Source organism: Passer montanus, unplaced genomic scaffold, assembly GCF_014805655.1.
Source record: "Passer montanus isolate IOZ18808 unplaced genomic scaffold, ASM1480565v1 scaffold10, whole genome shotgun sequence".
Classification (NCBI taxonomy): Eukaryota; Metazoa; Chordata; class Aves; order Passeriformes; family Passeridae; genus Passer; species Passer montanus.
In genome coordinates this window covers 39,101,979-39,118,903 of record NW_024356505.1, presented here as the reverse complement: position 1 = coordinate 39,118,903, position 16,925 = coordinate 39,101,979, and the positions used below count along the sequence as shown (strand labels likewise).

Below are 16,925 nucleotides of genomic sequence, written 5' to 3'. Positions count from 1 at the left end.
AAGTGATTATGTTATAGATGCTTAAACAAGCCAGTGCTGTGAGATCAGTGCTGTTCAAATGCCAGTTTACAAATTCTGAAACTGTGGCTGGCCACGACCACCATCCAGTTTTTTTAAAAGAAAGGAGGCAGACACCACACAACACGTTCCCAGAGCAGCAGAACTCTCTAATTTGATCTCCCTTAAAAACCAGACCTACCTGAAATTCCTCAGTGCGGAACCACAATGGAACCAACCCAGTTTGTCAGATCTTCCTCAGTGCTGTCTGTGGGATGCAGGGTAGAAAGCAGGGCTCTTCTAGATGGATCACTGGAAGTATTTAACCAGCTTTGAAGTATTTAACCAGCTTTGAAGCCTGTTGATCATCCTAGCAGCAGAGAAGTGCAGAAACGAAGGCACTGTGGGCTGAACCCCAAGCTTGCCTTGGGTTACTTCCACCCAGGTTCTGGCTCCTTCACTCTTCCTCCTGAGCACCCCTGGTCCTGCATTTTGTTTTTACTCCCAATCTCTCTTAGTTCCTCACCAGTGCCTGTGCAAGTTAAGGTGTTTTTCTTTTGTCCCAGAATGCAGCCAGCTGAGCCTTGAGCTCTAGATGGGAATTGAAGGAGAGCCTGCTCTCCTGTCCAGGGACACCTGCAGGTGCAGGTGACATCCTCCTCAACACATCTGCTCTCCTTGCCTGTGCAGCACGTGTTATCCATGCACATTTTTCAGACTTTACTTTTTTGGCTAAATGTGATCACATTGCTTCATCTGCTCTCCTTGCCTGTGCAGCACGTGTTATCCATGCACATTTTTCAGACTTTACACTTTACTTTTTTGGCTGAATGTGATCACATTGCTCGTGGATTTGGCAAAAATGCACAAACACAACGTGATTATACGCTCATAAAACTTCAAGCCAAATTGCCATAAACTGAAAGTCCAAATGATTGTTACAGCAACGACATTAACATCAGGTTTAATTTATGCTGGGAAACAAAGTGTTTCCTGTAATCAACTGCTATTAAATATTTCCAATATTTTTGCCCAAACTTACTCTTGCAATTAAACCTTATGCAGCTGTCACTTCAGTCTAGTTTAAAACCAAGTAAGCCAACAAACAGCAGTAATTAGCTGACAAGGCAAGGCTTTAAACTACTAAAATGAAAATATTGAAGGGCATGCACTGTGCAGGTTTGTCTTCTGCTGTCTTTACTGAATTTTTATAAAGAGATACAACAATATTTGGTATGTTTGGGAGTATGAGAGTTAATATTTTTGAAAAAAGGAGATTATGTGAAAAAGAAGAGGAAGAGGGGAAGGGTTAATTTCTTAACTTCTTTAGCTATCTAAATTCAAACTATGACATTTCTCAACTCATCCAGCATAGGTTATGTCCTGAACAAATATGTTCCAGATTCAGGCCCCTTTTTTTCAGATAACAAAGGCAACAAAGATAATGCATGTTCTTGAAATAGTTGCTGAAAGTTTGCTGAGGTCACAGTTTTCCGGGAGTTGTGTGACCCAGATAAGCCATAGGTCGTTTTTCTTGGGGAGATTTGTTAATGTGTTATCACCTCAAAATAGCTTTGATTAGGGTCAACAGAGAACATTCTTAGGTCAGGAAAAGTGAAGGCAAGGTAGGGTCACAGCCCTGGCAGCGAGCAAGTATTGCTGGGAAGAACCTGATAGAAATGGAGAGACCATTTCTGGTTGATGGGAAAGGAACATTTATCCAATGCCAGCTATTTGGGTACTTTTTCCTCCAGATGCCTTGCAGCACTCCAGTGCTGTTACCCCCATCGGTATGTGTTCTCTGCAGCAAAATTTACTCCCTCTTTGGGCATTATCTTCTGTGTCTCACAGAAGGTCATCCAAAGAGAGCCCTCAGCCCACAGCGCGCTCCTCTCTCCCAGACCCTAATAGGAGAAAGATTCCACCAAGCCCTCAGGCGTAATTCCCCGGGCACAGCCCGCTGGCAGAGGTTTCCAGGGAATATCACCAGAGGGTCATGAGGGAGTGAGCAGCCTCGCTCAGCGCGTGGTTGGTCGCAGCTCGTGACACCGAGGACGCCCGGAACCATCTTTCCATGTGACCATGGTAGGAGCCATTATCGCTCCTGAAACGCCCAAATCTCAGCTGGAAAATGCCATGTGCCCGAGTGAAGTTGCTCTGATTAGTGGTGGGATCTGTGTCCTGCCCTTCCCAACCGCGGATAGCGGCTGTTAGGAAGCAAGAAAGGGAAGAGAAGGAAAAAACAGACCATTAAACAGAAAAAGTCTGAACAGAGTTACAGGGACTTCCACTAGATGAGTTTTAAAGGCTGAGTAAAACCAAGCCAAACTCAACAAAATGTGCCCACTGGCATCCTAAGAAAAAATCATGGAACAAACCCAAGTTTTAAAGTATCACTTCTCTCTGGCTGCCATACCTGAGATACTCTGTGTTTTTCCACAAGGAACAGCGTGCTGGCATTAGGTTGTATACAATTTTCAGGCATCATAAGACTCTTGCAGCCTATTACGCATTCAGAATGAAATCAACACAGGTTGGACAAGACCTCTAGATTTAAAACTCATCCACCCCCTCACTCAAAGCACAGATGACATCAGTGGTAGGCCAGGCTGCCCACTGCCTTTGCTCCAAGGCATCACACTCCTTGATGATGTGTTTTGAGGAGAGTAGCAGCAGATAAACAAGAAATGTACCCTTGTTAAGCCCTTTGAAGGGTAAAAACACCTCGCTGTGCTTTTGTCAAACGCCCTCTTGCCAGCCCCCAGTTGTAGCACACAAGTAAAATCTCAGATCTCCTGATGTATCTCAGGTACCCAAACGCTGGAGACAGTGATCATAAATCTCTCTTTCACACTATAAAACCCAGATTCTGCGCAGTCACAGAATCATGGAATGCTTCAGGTTGCAAGGGACCTTAAAGGTCATCCCATTCCAACCCCTCTGCGTGAGTTAGTAGCGGGGCCAGAAGATGAGGAAAGGGTTAAATAGGAGTCTGCTGAGATCATGATCCCTCCAGCATGGGGAGAGAGTTGGGGTCTTTCAAAGGGGTACAGTTGGGTTTGCTCCCTTATTTGTGCATACCCATGTAGCAGCTTGGGTAGAAACTCAGCTTGGCATATATATGTGTATATATATATATATATATATATATATAAAAACCCCATGTTATGAGTACCTGCCTGCTTGAGTTCATGCCTAGGAAGCTGTATTTTGTGTCAAACCAAGCGATGCTGTAACCAGTGTTGAAAGCTAAGAAAAATACTGTTTTGTTCTAAAAATGAATGTCCCAATAATTGAGAACTCTTGTGTAAAGGCACTCACAAAATTGCTGTGGTTTGAACACAAGGTACCACATTTGCTGGACAACAGAATGGAAAAAATGAATTGGTGTTCCTGGTTTATTGAGAGAACCAGCAGCCCAATCCATCCAAAGCAAAAATAATAATTTTATGAAAACTTAAGTATATATATTGGTGTGAACAAGCAATGGATTTGTAAATTCTTTGCCCATAAACCTAAAATCAGTAGGCTTGGCTGTCAGGCATTGAGGAGGAAGGTTTTGCAGTATAACTCCCACATTTACAAAGAGATTTTTTTTTCCCAATGCACCAAGGTAATGCAATCAAATCTAAGAGCTCCATGATTAGAGTGCACCAGGCTAGAAAATGTGAATATGGAACAAAAGGGATATTTATACAGAATGCATTGTACATTAAATTCCTTCTCATTTTTTTAAAGGTACATTTTATTCTTCAGTTTGTGCTATAGGACACCCTAATGACTGAAGGGACTGTTTCCCTTGTTATGAAATATGACCAAAAAGTAAACAATATCATGGTGTATTAGTGCATTTGAAAGGTTTCTTGGTAAATAGGCCTCTGCTTTATGAGAAATGGTATGAAATATCCAAATGTCAATTGAAAACAGACATTGTTCTTGGACAACTTGACCACAGATGCAGCTCAGAACAACTTCACAGATTTACCAGCAAATAATTCAACCCTTTGGGGGGACTTCTTCCCCTCTTCTGTGTTCTGATGAGCAGTAATCCACCAACCAAAAGACCATGGTGGAAATGAGTCAGTTTGCTCACAAAAACAATGCAGCCCAACACGAATTACAGTGGCAAAACTAAGCCCTGGCAAAATTACAAGGTGGTCAGAGTCTTCTGCACAACCAATTCCCTCCCAGCACTGATTTCAGTGGGATACACAAATCTGTTGGACCTAGGCAAGATGAGTAACTGTCTTAAGAAATGCCAGAGGTTGTATTCCTGCATTGACACTTGCTGTGATAAAAGGTGTTAATGAATGTTCTCCTTGTGTGGATAAAAGTGCACCAAAGCTGGGCTTTGCTGACCACCTGTCTTATTATAGGAACAGCTGGAGTTAGCATTGCTCAGACCCTCTCCAGGTCATGCCTTAGATGCATCAAAATTATTTTGATATTTTGATTTCATAGAAGTGGGGGGAAGAAACCCAACAAAGTGTTAGACTACAGACCAAGGTCAAGTAAACTTTTTCTGTTTGGTGAAGTGAAGTTTCTAAATCAACATGTAAGCTTAGGTCAAAATGACCAGAGCTGTAGGCTACCAGCATTAGAAAGATTCCAGAAGGCAGGAAAGAACAGCCAGGAAGGAAAATCACAAAATTTAAATAGAAACAGGTTTCTGCTAATTCATTAAAAGACCTGTTTGGGGTCAGGTTTTTTTTTTCTTCTTTCCTTTTTCTCTTTGTGTATAGTTAAAAGCATTTCATCTGAATTGCAGACAGCACAATTATTCACGGAAGTAATGCTTGACATAGCAATTGTAGCAGAATCTGGTCTAAACATTTCTGAATTGGGCCCAATCAAAAGCATGGGATTTAATAGCACTGTGATTTTAGGCTGACTCATCTGATAAGCTATTTTGGATTTTTCAAGGTATTACTGTCAGTAACTAGGACTCTTTTTTCAGATTGAAATTGCATGAAAGCAATCAAAGAGCATTTAAAAAAAAATTAGTGGTGCTACCTGGCTTTCTGTCTTTAAAAATACCTCTCTGTACTTGTAGACTATCAGATGTAAGGCAACTGAATCAGTAATAACCTGGTTTAACTGCGTTGTAAGTATTTCCCATCACAAATGAAGTGACTTTGGAACCCACAGTGCCCTGCTCATTAGTTTCTAATATGAAGGTGATCCCTAATTTTAGCTGTGCCTGGGCTCAGGTAATCATGTAGGCTCCCTGTGTAGTGGAACTCCTCCAGGGAATGATTCATCCAATTTTCTTACAGTGGGGAAAACCGCTTCCTGGGAGATTCTAACCTTTTCCAACAGTATTTACAGGGCATTTATACTCAGTAGGAGCATGGCAGAGCATGTCATGCCTGTTACTGGCTGGGCCTAAGCATTTGTCTAAGAGATAAAAAAGCCAAGTAACCATCTAGGTAGAAACTTGAGAGAAAAGAGCGAAATGTTTCTGTATAATGTTTTAAGTAAGAAAAAAAAAGCTGATTTTTTTTTTTCCAAATTGAAATTAGTTTTAGGAAGGAAATAGATGCAAGGATAGATGCATCCAGTGGCTACTGGCTACAAAGGGAGATTTCTGCTTAACACAAAAATCCACACTTAAAGAGTGAACAACCTGCTCATTAAGCTGTTCATTTGATAAATGAGAGATTTCAGCCCAAGCCCTTGATCTCCCTGATTCAAAGCTGGGGTGACAATGAGCTGGGCAGTCTCCCTGAATTATAAGCCCAGAGAGTGAGCCAGACACCTGAAAGGTGGTGATGACCGTGTGGGCTGTGGGGTGAGAAGTAGTTGAAGAGATTTCTGGCAGCACTGCTGAGATGCAGCTGATAGTGCCCTCGGTCATGTTGTGCTGGTGGGATTCTCCTGATGGGCCTCTCTCAGCAGAGAATCTGCTTTGTGAAGTCTGTTCTGTGTACCTACTTCCTAAAATACACCCCAACCCACATGCACTGCCAGCTGTGAGCATTGTACTGGGTTTAACAAAAAGTAGTGACTAATGTGATGTCCTTTTATCGCTTGCCTTGATTCTTTAGTGTTTGGGATTGAAGTGCTTAGAAGGATAATTCCTGCCTTTGCTGAAGTGGTACCTGACCTACAAAGGGATAGAGAGCTGGTTCTTACATTTCCATCTTCTCCCAGTATTATGCCTTTCTGAAAAGTTTGGACAATTTAGTGTATTTCAACTGAGCCCAGAATTTCTCTGAGTTTCAGAATACAATGGTAAACTGGGAGATGCTGTGGGTCTGTGTGATGCAGGCATTTAGAGAACAAGTAGTTATGTGCTCTGATTACCTTTACATAAATGGTTTACTGTCCTTTTAGTCCCACACCAAAACCCAGCACAGCCAAGAGCCCACACCTAACCAAAATCTCTGAAGTGTGAGGGGAAAGTTCTGGAGGTAATTCCTCTATGAAGTATCCTACAGTTCTGCTGCTGCATAGGAGGGATCTAGGATAATAAAAACTCACAGAAAATGCCAGGAGCACCACAGCAGACTTAGCAGCTCTCTTCCTCCTGGCAGAGCCCTGTGCCAGCACAGCCCCACTTCCAGCTGCTTGGGAATCCCGACATCCCAGGAGCTGCACTTGATCTCCTTCCACATCACAGGCAGCTCAGGCACCTCGGTTGTGCCACCTTGAATTGGCAGCATCTGCTCTGTCTGTAACCTTGGCACTTGCCCTCTTTCCTCCCCAAGCTGCCTCCCCTAAATGTTGTTTCTACTCACAAAAACATTTAATTGCATCACCATGGTAAGATATCCATCCTCCCTTGTCACTTCTGACCACTGGCTCTGTGTTTCAAGATGTGTTGGTGACCTTGGCCACCTTCCAGCTATAGAAGCAGTTGGCCTGTGGCTTTTATTCTCATGATGAGGCTGATAAACCTGCATAGTTAAGTCTCTTCCTATACAATGTAAGGTAAGAAGCTTGCTCTTTGAAAATAAAATAGTTTTTGAGGGTCATTCTCATCAGCAAATGTGACATTTGAGTCAGATTGTCTGACGTAAGACTGACTGGCCAGGACAATTCCTGGCTCCCAGGGTCCTCTCACACCATTTTAAGCTCTTGCCCAGCACAAGGAAATGCACATGGTGTTTTTGAAGTGGGAGAGATGGATCTGTCTGTTACCAATGACAATATCTTTTTGCTACAACAAATGAGTGTTGCTAAGGAAACTAAAAATGCCATGGTCTTGCTTATCAGAAATCCTTATGTGGGCCCCATTACCAGCACAGCACTTAGCTATCACACACTATTTGTCACTGAGGTCAGAAAGTGCTACAAAGCATCATTGGGGATCCTGCTATGGAGCAGATATCTAAATTTCTGTGACATCAAAGGGGATTTAACTGCCTCAGTATAATTCCAAGATTGTTCTAAAGCCTTATTTAAGCTAATGAGAGTCCAAGAGATCAAAATCTGCTCCTGCTTTTGCTGCCTGAGTCTCTTCAGCACATTGGTCCCATCTGCACTGTAGCACCTCCTCTCATCATCTCTCTTTCATCAGATTGCCACTTTTAATCAGTAATTCCAGTGGTATTATACTAGCAAGAAAATAACCTTCCTCCATTCAAAAGGATGTGGAAGCTATCACTAATAACCTCCCAGAGTTATTAGTCCTGATCAGAAGTGCTGCCTGAGCTCAGTTAACACTTTTTGAATGACCTAGGGCACTGGTGACTCATGGCCAATATATTCTCTATCACAAAAATCATTGGGAGAACTCCCTGGGACACATTTTAAGTGATTTTGAGTGTTTTTTAATAGGGGAATGAGAGAGGGAAATGGAAGGCAGAGCAGAGAGGTTTTGTGAAAAGCAAGAGGAAGGAAAGACACTGTGCAGCAGTTTATTGCTAAAAGAAATTTTCCTTTGCAGCTTCTTATTGCAGCTTTAAGAATTAAATAGGCTTTTTTAAAAACAATTATTTTGTTTTTGTTTTATTTCTTACAGTCTGTGTACGATTCTTCCCATGCTGTTCAGTGGACATCACAAAATTTCCAGGCAAAATTTGGTGGAGGCTGCGAAAGACATGCTACAGAATTGTGGAGCACAACTGGTTTGAAACATTCATCATCTTCATGATCCTGCTGAGCAGTGGAGCCCTGGTAAATGTGACAGCATTTCCTAACTGTTTAAAAGTGGGCATGGGTCTCCAGTGTTCTCCAGTTTAGCTGTCTCTAAGATCTTATGAACCCTTAGTGGTCATTTCTCAAAGCAAAGCATTTTGTCTGGGGCTAAAACAGGTTGTCAGCTTTTCTTCTATTTCACCTGCCACTACCATATGGTGGGGAATTTTCTTCTGCTGTGACATAAAATTCTGACTTGCACATGTTTTGAAAAGAAAATCCTTGAGGAAGTCTGTGTGAGGAAGTTTGCCAGCACTGCTGCTTCAACATCCCATAGCTGCTTCTCCTTGAGAGTTCCCATCTGGAGGCTTGCATTTTGCTCCAGGGGTGGCTTTGTTTTCTCCTTTTCTTGTCTTTTTTTTTTTTAGCACTTTCTGTAACCAGCAAATCAAAACTATAAAAGACACAGAGGGCAGTGAATCGGTGCTACCCATGGAGCTAGTGGGTGCCTGTATTCCTGTTTTGAATGCACCTTAGTTTAACACTCAGCACCTTCCCTGCACAGGTCCTGCTTGTGCCCAGGTGTGTCCATGGACACTGGTTGGTCATTGCCCAGGACTCTGATAGGGCATCCTCTCCTCCTGAAATCCCACTTCATTTTGGAACTATCCTCTGTGTATTTTCAGCCCTGGGCTCTTCAAAAGGATGCATTTATATTTCTCTTTTGCATGTCAGGAATGTCCCTGGAATTGGTGGGATTTCTCCCAGGTTTTTGTCCTGACCTAGAGCAGAGATGTCTATTGAGAGTTCTCCAGGCTTTAGTCTGGTGGTCATCTCCTTTGTGATGGAATAAGACACACTTATTAAATTTTCAGACGGTGCCATGTTTGGACAGGTCATCCATGCATTTCCAGAGGTCAGGATAGACTCCAGCCAAGTGGGTGAATCTGCCTTAAGCAGTAAGGCAAACATCATCTTAGAAAGATGCCTGCTTCCCCTCATGGGGAATAATCACAGGTAGAAAGGTGAGATGAAGAATGGCTGTAAGGGAGCAGATTTACTAAAAAAAACTGGAGACGAAGCAGGCAACAAACAGAATAAGCTCCATCAAAACCCTGCACAAAAGCCCACCATCCCAAATTGTATAAATTATCCCATTCTTCCACTCCAGTTGGCATCAAGGAGGCCTCAGCTGGAGCACTGGCTTCAGCTCTGGGCACTGCACTTTGGGAAAGACATGGGCTAATTGAAGAAACTCCAGAGAAGAGCAGCACAAATTATCAGTGGCCTAAAAAAAAAGAGGAAAAAACAGAAGTACTGAGTTTATGTAGCTCAAAGAAAGTCTCCGAAGGGAGAGATGAAGGTGGAAATGCATAAATGTTGATGCAAAAAAGGAAAGAAATGGACTGTTCTCCTGGTCCACCAGAAATAGGCTGAAATGTCACCCAGGGGGTTTTATTTTATTATGAAAAATAAGAGGCTGAAAAACTTGGGTAAATAGTAGGCTTCTGAAAATTGTCACAGCTTTGCTGAAATGAATGGACTCTGACAGTTTTTGCACCAGCTTGAGCATCAGAATGTTAATTTTTGAATACATTTTAGAGGGGGAATGTCGCTTGCTATAATATGCTTTAGATGAATACACTTCCTTACATATGTAATTAAAAGTGCCTTAGATAACTGAAGACTGCAATATAAAGCTCATTTAATTTAAATTGCATGCATTCATTTAGTTTTTGCAGCTTTCAATTTAGCCAATGCAGTTCTGTATAAGGGCAAATTATCCTGCATTTTCTCACATATCAGCACCGTGCTTCAGTATTTGGACTGGAGATGTTGGAGGAAACACACAAAATTTTTTTCCTGGTGTTCTGGGTTGTTCTCTTCCAAAAACTGAGCTCATCTGGCTGCATCTCTAGGACACCCTAAGTTCTTAAGGGAGAAGAGCTATATATCTTTAAGCCAATATATATATATGTACGTGGTTAAACCATCAAAATATATCTTCAGCTTACTGCAGAAGATCCAAGAACCTTTCTTAAGATTTTAAGCCATAAGCACCCAAACTGGAAGCCTGCTTTTTAATAGTAATTTTGGGTAACACTGAAGGTATCCTGCTTAACTTTTTTTTTGAACACACAAAGCAAAGCAGAAAAAAACCCCCCTTCTTGATATTTTATATGGCAGAGGTTTCATCCTTTGTCACTGCGAAAAAATGCAAAGCAGCAGAATTTTGTCATTTGGGTGATATCCATAGCTTGTCCAGAAGTGTCCAGGTAGCACATTTTTCATCCCTTAATAAGCTGCTTCCTAACTGACAGTGTACTTTTAGTAGACAAAACACAATGTACTTTTGGACAAGTTAGTAGAAAGTAGGGAGAGCAAAGGAGGGAGAGGAGGAAATCACTTTAAATGGTTTGTTGTTATTTTTGCAGTAATTGCAAAGTACAGCAAGTCATCTGACAAAGTGAGTGAGCCCCTACAAGAAGTGATAAACTCCGATCTGTGCATTGTTTTCAGGCTTTCTCCAACAGCTCTTTCACACCCTTGAAATATCATTTTTGAAGGCAAGATAGGAGACAGGGTTGCAGCGAAAACGTCACCCCAAAGTGTGGGGACAAATGGACAAGCTTTGGCACGGGCTGCCAAAGCTTTCTTGTCAGTTTAATTACTGTTCCCTGGCAGGCAAAAGAGCAGTGTGACTGCCTGAGTGACAAGTACCACACTTCTTGTATCTCCAGGCACTGGGTGTTTGCTAACTTTTTGGAGCTTCTCAGAAAGTAGCTACAGATCTGGAAATATGCAAATGCAGATAATTCAGATGATTAGCACAGACCCTCTCAAATTATGTTTCTTGCTGCCAAGTGCTCTGGGTCACACGATGGGATGAGAGTAATATGTCACAGGTTGGGACTTAGGAGCAGCTTGTGTAACAGCAGTGGCAAAAAGTAGCTGGGGAAGCAGACCATAATTTGACTCAGAAGCCCAGGCTGCATATTGGCAAACCTGACACCAGGATCCTGCCTTTTATTTGACTTATGTTATAAAGTGAAGGCTAAATTATGAGACATCTTTATTTTCTTTCTTTTGGGAAGCATATTGGTTTATATCTTAAATATTTTAAAGGGGTTATTCAGTTGCTCGCTCGTATTTGATACAGACACTGAAACTCTTTTTATAATGCTCTGCATGAGATTAGTTGGAGAGAGGGATGAGATGGGGAGATAGATACCTTGACCTTTAAAACATTATTGTTCTGCTAAGTGAATAATAATGAGCATTTCTTGAGGCAGAGAGCTGTAGCCACCTGAAATGTGATGGCTGAACTGAAGCCAGGGAACTCCAGTGGTCCATAACACAAGCAGGTTAATAACCCAATTTGTCATCATTAGCAATAAGATCTATTTGGCTAAATGCAAGGGTCATATTCTGCCTCCTAAATATAGACATCCTGTGCCCTGGGACATCTGAGGTAGCTGGGGAGCATTGGCACAGCCAACAGGAGATGAGGCAGGATAAATCTGGGCATTTTGGGGTAGCACTCTGCTTATGGGTTCACATTCCAAATTCAGGGTGCAGAAGCTCTTCCTACACTGAAAGGTTGTCCAGCCATTACAGCCAGTAGAGGCTGGAGAGAGATAGGCAAGCCTGTGTCCATTGTAGGGCAAAGCTGAACACATCTCTCAGGTCGGGGTCGGTCCTGTTTGTGCTGAACACTCTTTAACTGTAATGTTAAAATACATCAGAAATCACAGACTGTACGTGATAATTCATCAAATACAGACCTGCAGTGCAACACCCATGCTTTCCAACAGGGCTCGGGAGCAGTTATTAACCAATCCTTTGTACTTCCAGGCCTTTGAAGATATTTACCTTGAAGATCGAAAAAACATAAAAACCATGCTGGAATATGCTGACAAAGTATTCACTTACATCTTCGTCCTGGAGATGCTCCTGAAGTGGGTGGCTTATGGCTTCAAGAAGTATTTCACCAACGCCTGGTGCTGGCTGGACTTCCTGATTGTAGATGTGAGTATCATTTTGGGACTGCAACTTTCTCGTGTTGGATTTTGCTGTGGGTGGGAAAGGGCTGTTAAGCTTGGCAGCTTTGCATCTGTGAAATGACAGCTGTCACTCTGATTCTGAGCATCAGCCCTAGGCAGAGCCCAGAGGAGGTTTGGATGTGTAACTGAGCATCCCCAGGACCCAAAGCAAACAGGAACGCCGTCAGCCATGACGTCAATGTGTCACCCTGCTAATCTGAGGCACATCCCCTTCCCATCCCCAGGAATTCTCCCTTTCCTTCAGCATTTGACATCAAATTCTATTGCTGGCCATGGGTTTATGTACAGAATCATGAATGGGTTGGCACTGCTGAGGAACTGCTCTTTATTTTCCACCATCAGTTTCATTACATGGTAATGACAATGGGAAGATGCCAGCAGCTCACATCCCTGGCAGCAGACAAAGAACTTAATGTTACAACTTACTTTAAAAGTTTTTTGACCAATCACACAAAGCAAAAGCATATTGACAGTAGATTTATTCAACCACTATAAGCACACCTACCTTTGGTTAAAACAATGCTTGCTTATTTTGAATACAATACCTGCTTGTAAGCATTAAAACACTATGCACAGAGCTCCATTATTAAGCTTAGAAGTTCCTAATATCTTGTTAGATAGACATTTCTGTAGTTTAGGGAGTTATCTAGCCAAGCGTTAATACACAGACCATTGTTCTATTTTTTCTTACTTTCTACTTCTCACATAACTTTTATAGCTCTAATTGCAGTTCTGCTGTTTCTGAGCCATGCCTTTTGGAGCTTTCCTAAAACCCTCTGATTTTAAGGATTCCCACAATTCCCCATCTTGGTACAACTAAAAAGAAACTTCTGTAACTATGTAATTTATTAACTACCTTGCATTTCACAGCTTTACTATAGTATATCTGTTTATTACTTGCTTAAAGGATCTTTTTTGCTGTGGAGAGGTGAGCTTACTTTTAGGGATTAATTGCACCATTTTTTGCCACATTAAAAGACATTTAAGGATTCCCACATTCCACACTCCCAGCTAGCACAAGGTCCAGCTTCCTCAGCCTGCTCTGCACGTGACCAGGGCACAGCAGTTTTCAGCAGATTAGAGGAGCTGTCCCTGGCAGGCTCCTCGGCCAGGCTGCCAGCAGTGTGTAACAGTATGTTCAGTTCTGGCTCCCAAATATTTACCAGTGCAGGAGTCCAGGAGAAGGTGTGAAAAGTCCTCTTGGCAAAGTGTCTTCACTACTTCAAAACGTTTCAAAATACTCCAAATCCTTGAAATACCGCCACGATTATTTCTACTGGTTTAAGGATAATCCTTAGAAGTCTGAACAAAAGGAATCTCATGCCCCAGGAGTGTTGCTAGTACCAGATTTGGATCCTTCAAAGATTCACTTTGAATTGATGGGGGATCTGCCAAATCTTGGAAAAGTCAGCAGCATCACGCCCTCCAGATGAAGTCTCACATTTCTTCTCAGTGTATCAATGAGGAGGCAATAATCTCCCTTAGGACACTTCTTATTACCTTGAGGTATTGATGTGGGAGGCTGGCAGAGCTTTGCCATGATTATGTAATTTATTAAACTTCAGAGGAATTATTTTTCCCCATTTTACATCTGAACCTTGACTCCTGGGAAGATCTGCACTTTCTTTGGCCCCAGCCCAGGAGAGCACTTTGATGGGACAATTTGCTTTTTTGAAGTTATGGTCATGTTTAAGTGCACTGCTGGATCAGAGCCTTTGGAAGCTTCTCCAGAGCCTTAATAAATTGATTTATGAAAAGGAAATTCTTTACATAAATTGTATGTCATAAATTCTTCTTTGCATATATGCTTAGAAACCTCTTAAAGGGAAGGCACTCATTTTTCTCAGATTAGCTCCAGCAGAAGAGGAAGGCCTGCTTTAATTATTTCACCACAAAATTGGAATCTACCTGTTCCTAAGTTATAGCCCAGCTCTGAAAACTTTTCTTACTGGGATTTAGGTGACATAGCTTTTCTTTTCTTGTTTCTCCATCTCCAAAATGGGACTAATAGGACTCACCAAAACTACTGGATGGGCTTCCATGAATTTGTTGTTCAGTGAGCTTCTGAGGCCTAGAAGGGCTGGATGAGGGATGAATATTGTCACAACCATAAGCAGAGGTCTTCCTGATGGGAGAACCCTGTGCAGGATCAATTCACTGAGGCAGTTTGGAACTCTGTTGCAGTCTGAAATTAGTCACACACCTGTAGAATAACATCTCATTAACACCAAAGAGAGTAAAACACAAGCTAAGCTAAATTCTGTCCTCCGTGTGCAAACCCCCCCTTGGAACAGGAACCAGATAAGAACATGAGGTCCAAATGTAAATTAAACACCATTGTTTGCCTTTTAATAGTGTTTATAATGACAGATTGCAGAAGCAGCCACAGATGGCCTGGGAAAGGGGTTTCACCATCCTGTCACACATCCTGTGACATAAAACAGGGGGGACACCAGCCCTGGGACTCCTCTTGTCCCCAGAAAATAAACCCCAGAGCCTCCTTAGTGACCCAAAATGTTTTATTTTCTCAACCCACATTTAAATGTTCCACCCACATTTAAATGTTCATTTTGCAAGCTCCCAGTCCAACCAAAAAGTTCCACTCTTGAGTTGTTTTGGTTGTTGATTGATTCTAGGCCATCACTTGCTCTTTAGGTCTCAGTGTGAAAATCTTTTCCCCCTGCACTATTCTTTTCTTAAAAATATTTTCCCAGTGCAGATTATGAGAACCTGGTGCTATATTTTTAGCAGGTTTAACAGATGCTTTTCTCCTACCCTATTGCTAACCCTGCCACTCTGAATTGGCAGAGTAATATCCTATAATTTTTCCAGCACACTTTTTATTTCAATTTACATTTTCTTTTTGGTGCTTTGAGAACCAAATCATTGCAACTGAGCTGCAGAAGGCAGTGAATGGGTGAATTAGCTGCTCCAAAAGAAGCAGATGAACCACTTGTCTGATTTTCTCAAATTTATTTGTTTAAAATTATTCACTTAAAAATTCCTGATCTGCAAATTATTCATTAGTGGTTTGGTATCAGTATTCAAAATTCAAGCTGCAATGGTCGATTTTTGATTGGACATGTGAAACCATCTCTCATCTGTGTTTTCTCATTGTACAAATGCAACTCTGAATCTATTTTCTGTTTTGAATAATTCATAAAACCGGCTCAAAATTTGCATGTATTCACTATTTCTAAATAGGATTTGAACCCAGAGGGGTTATAAGCATATTGCTGCTGATTTTTTTTTTTCTTTTCTATATATCCTGCCTTGTGAAATACCTTTGACACTGATTTGGGCCAGTGGAACAGCAGAATCTCCATCTGACAGTTGTGGATTACTAAAGAAAATTCTGTTTTGCAATGCCTAAACATCAAAATACAGAGTAATCCACAAACTGAGCTATTTTTGCTGGATGTAGAATCCCTAAAGGATGATCTCTGGTAATGGGCTTCTCAGATCTCAAAGAAGTGTGCTAGTGTAGCAGAGTGCTTTCACATACATTGCAATGCAATAAAGTCCTATCAACAGCTCTGCTACAGATTTCTTTGGCAGAAAAAAAAGGGTTACTCAAACCACAAAATGCAGGCTCATTTCAGCTCAGGACACCTGGGGAAGATGCCTTAGATGTCTGCTGGAAGTTGGGCATACTGAACAAACAACATCAATGTACATCCATACGAGTTACCCTGTGAAAAAGAAGTGTACTGCTGAAAGTAACACCCTTCTACAGTGCAAATATCAGCTCTCTGTGCTCATGAACTGCAGTGGTGAGCCCTCAACCCACAGCTCTTTTCACATGAGGGAAGGACAGGTTGTGGTTTATCTGTGCAGACAGATAGAAGTGTAGACAGCCATCAACATCGCCATCAGGAATGACATATATGCACAATCCTCTTTCCTAGGATGCATGGGCAAGTATTTCCACAAAGAACAGATATTTTCCAAGCATCCCTGCAATCAGAACCTCTTTGGACAAAGCAGATTAAGCGAGGAGTCTGAACTTGGCCAGGGCTGGAGGCGAGTGGCAACCAAAGTGAATGTTTGAGGGAACTGCTCTCCACCAGGCCTGTCCTGCAAAAGAAAAGCAGACAGAGCTTTGAAACAAGGAGCAGAGAGATTCCACCAGCTGTGCAGGCTGGTGTCAAGCTTGATGTTCCTTTCAATTGTTTCCTCTGACCTATAAATATTATCTTGAGCTTATCTAGCTTGAGCTTGAGCCAATTAATTCTGAGCTATGTCCCAGTCTCTGCTGACAGTGGATGGATTATTCCATTGCATGGTCAGTTTAGGAAAGACATCAGTCTGGGCTTAGCATCATTCAGAGTCAGGAGGTGTTGCAGTCAACAGCTTCTTCACTTGCTGTTCATGCACTGAAGGCAGAGGTGAGAGGCTGGAACCCCTGAGAAGCTGTCACAGAAAGCTCATGGGAGAGAGGTGTGAACTCCCAACTCATTAGTAAGAACACTCAGGGAAAAAAGTCACAGCCAAGTTTCATTGCCTGTGGTATTCACAGAGAAATCCTCTTAAACCTGGACTAATGTCATCACTCCACAAAAGTCCATTATCACAAATCCATCATCTCCATTGCAGCTTTTGTGTTCAATTCAATTGACCAAATTAGTCTCAATCCAGGCTTACAAAAACCCAGCCTGATTGTCGTGCTCTGATTTCACAGGTGAGGGTTTCTCCACCAATTCTAAGATTGTACTGTCTTTTGAGCCTTCACATGCAGAGAAAGTTATTTTCCTAAACAATTGCTTTGTTAGGATTGCTGGC

The 16,925-nt window shown here is 42.0% G+C and overlaps 1 protein-coding gene across 2 annotated transcripts in view; it reads left to right on the top strand.

Annotated features, from left to right (window-relative positions):
• Positions 1 to 16,925, top strand: part of LOC120502428 (sodium channel protein type 5 subunit alpha-like) — a 212,529-nt gene that overhangs the window by 162,976 nt on the left and 32,628 nt on the right. For both annotated transcript variants that reach the window (XM_039709853.1, XM_039709844.1), the window contains 2 exons: positions 7,964 to 8,118; positions 11,935 to 12,108. In XM_039709853.1, the coding sequence (XP_039565787.1) occupies positions 7,964 to 8,118; positions 11,935 to 12,108 (329 nt within the window). The remainder of the gene's footprint in view (positions 1 to 7,963; positions 8,119 to 11,934; positions 12,109 to 16,925) is intronic.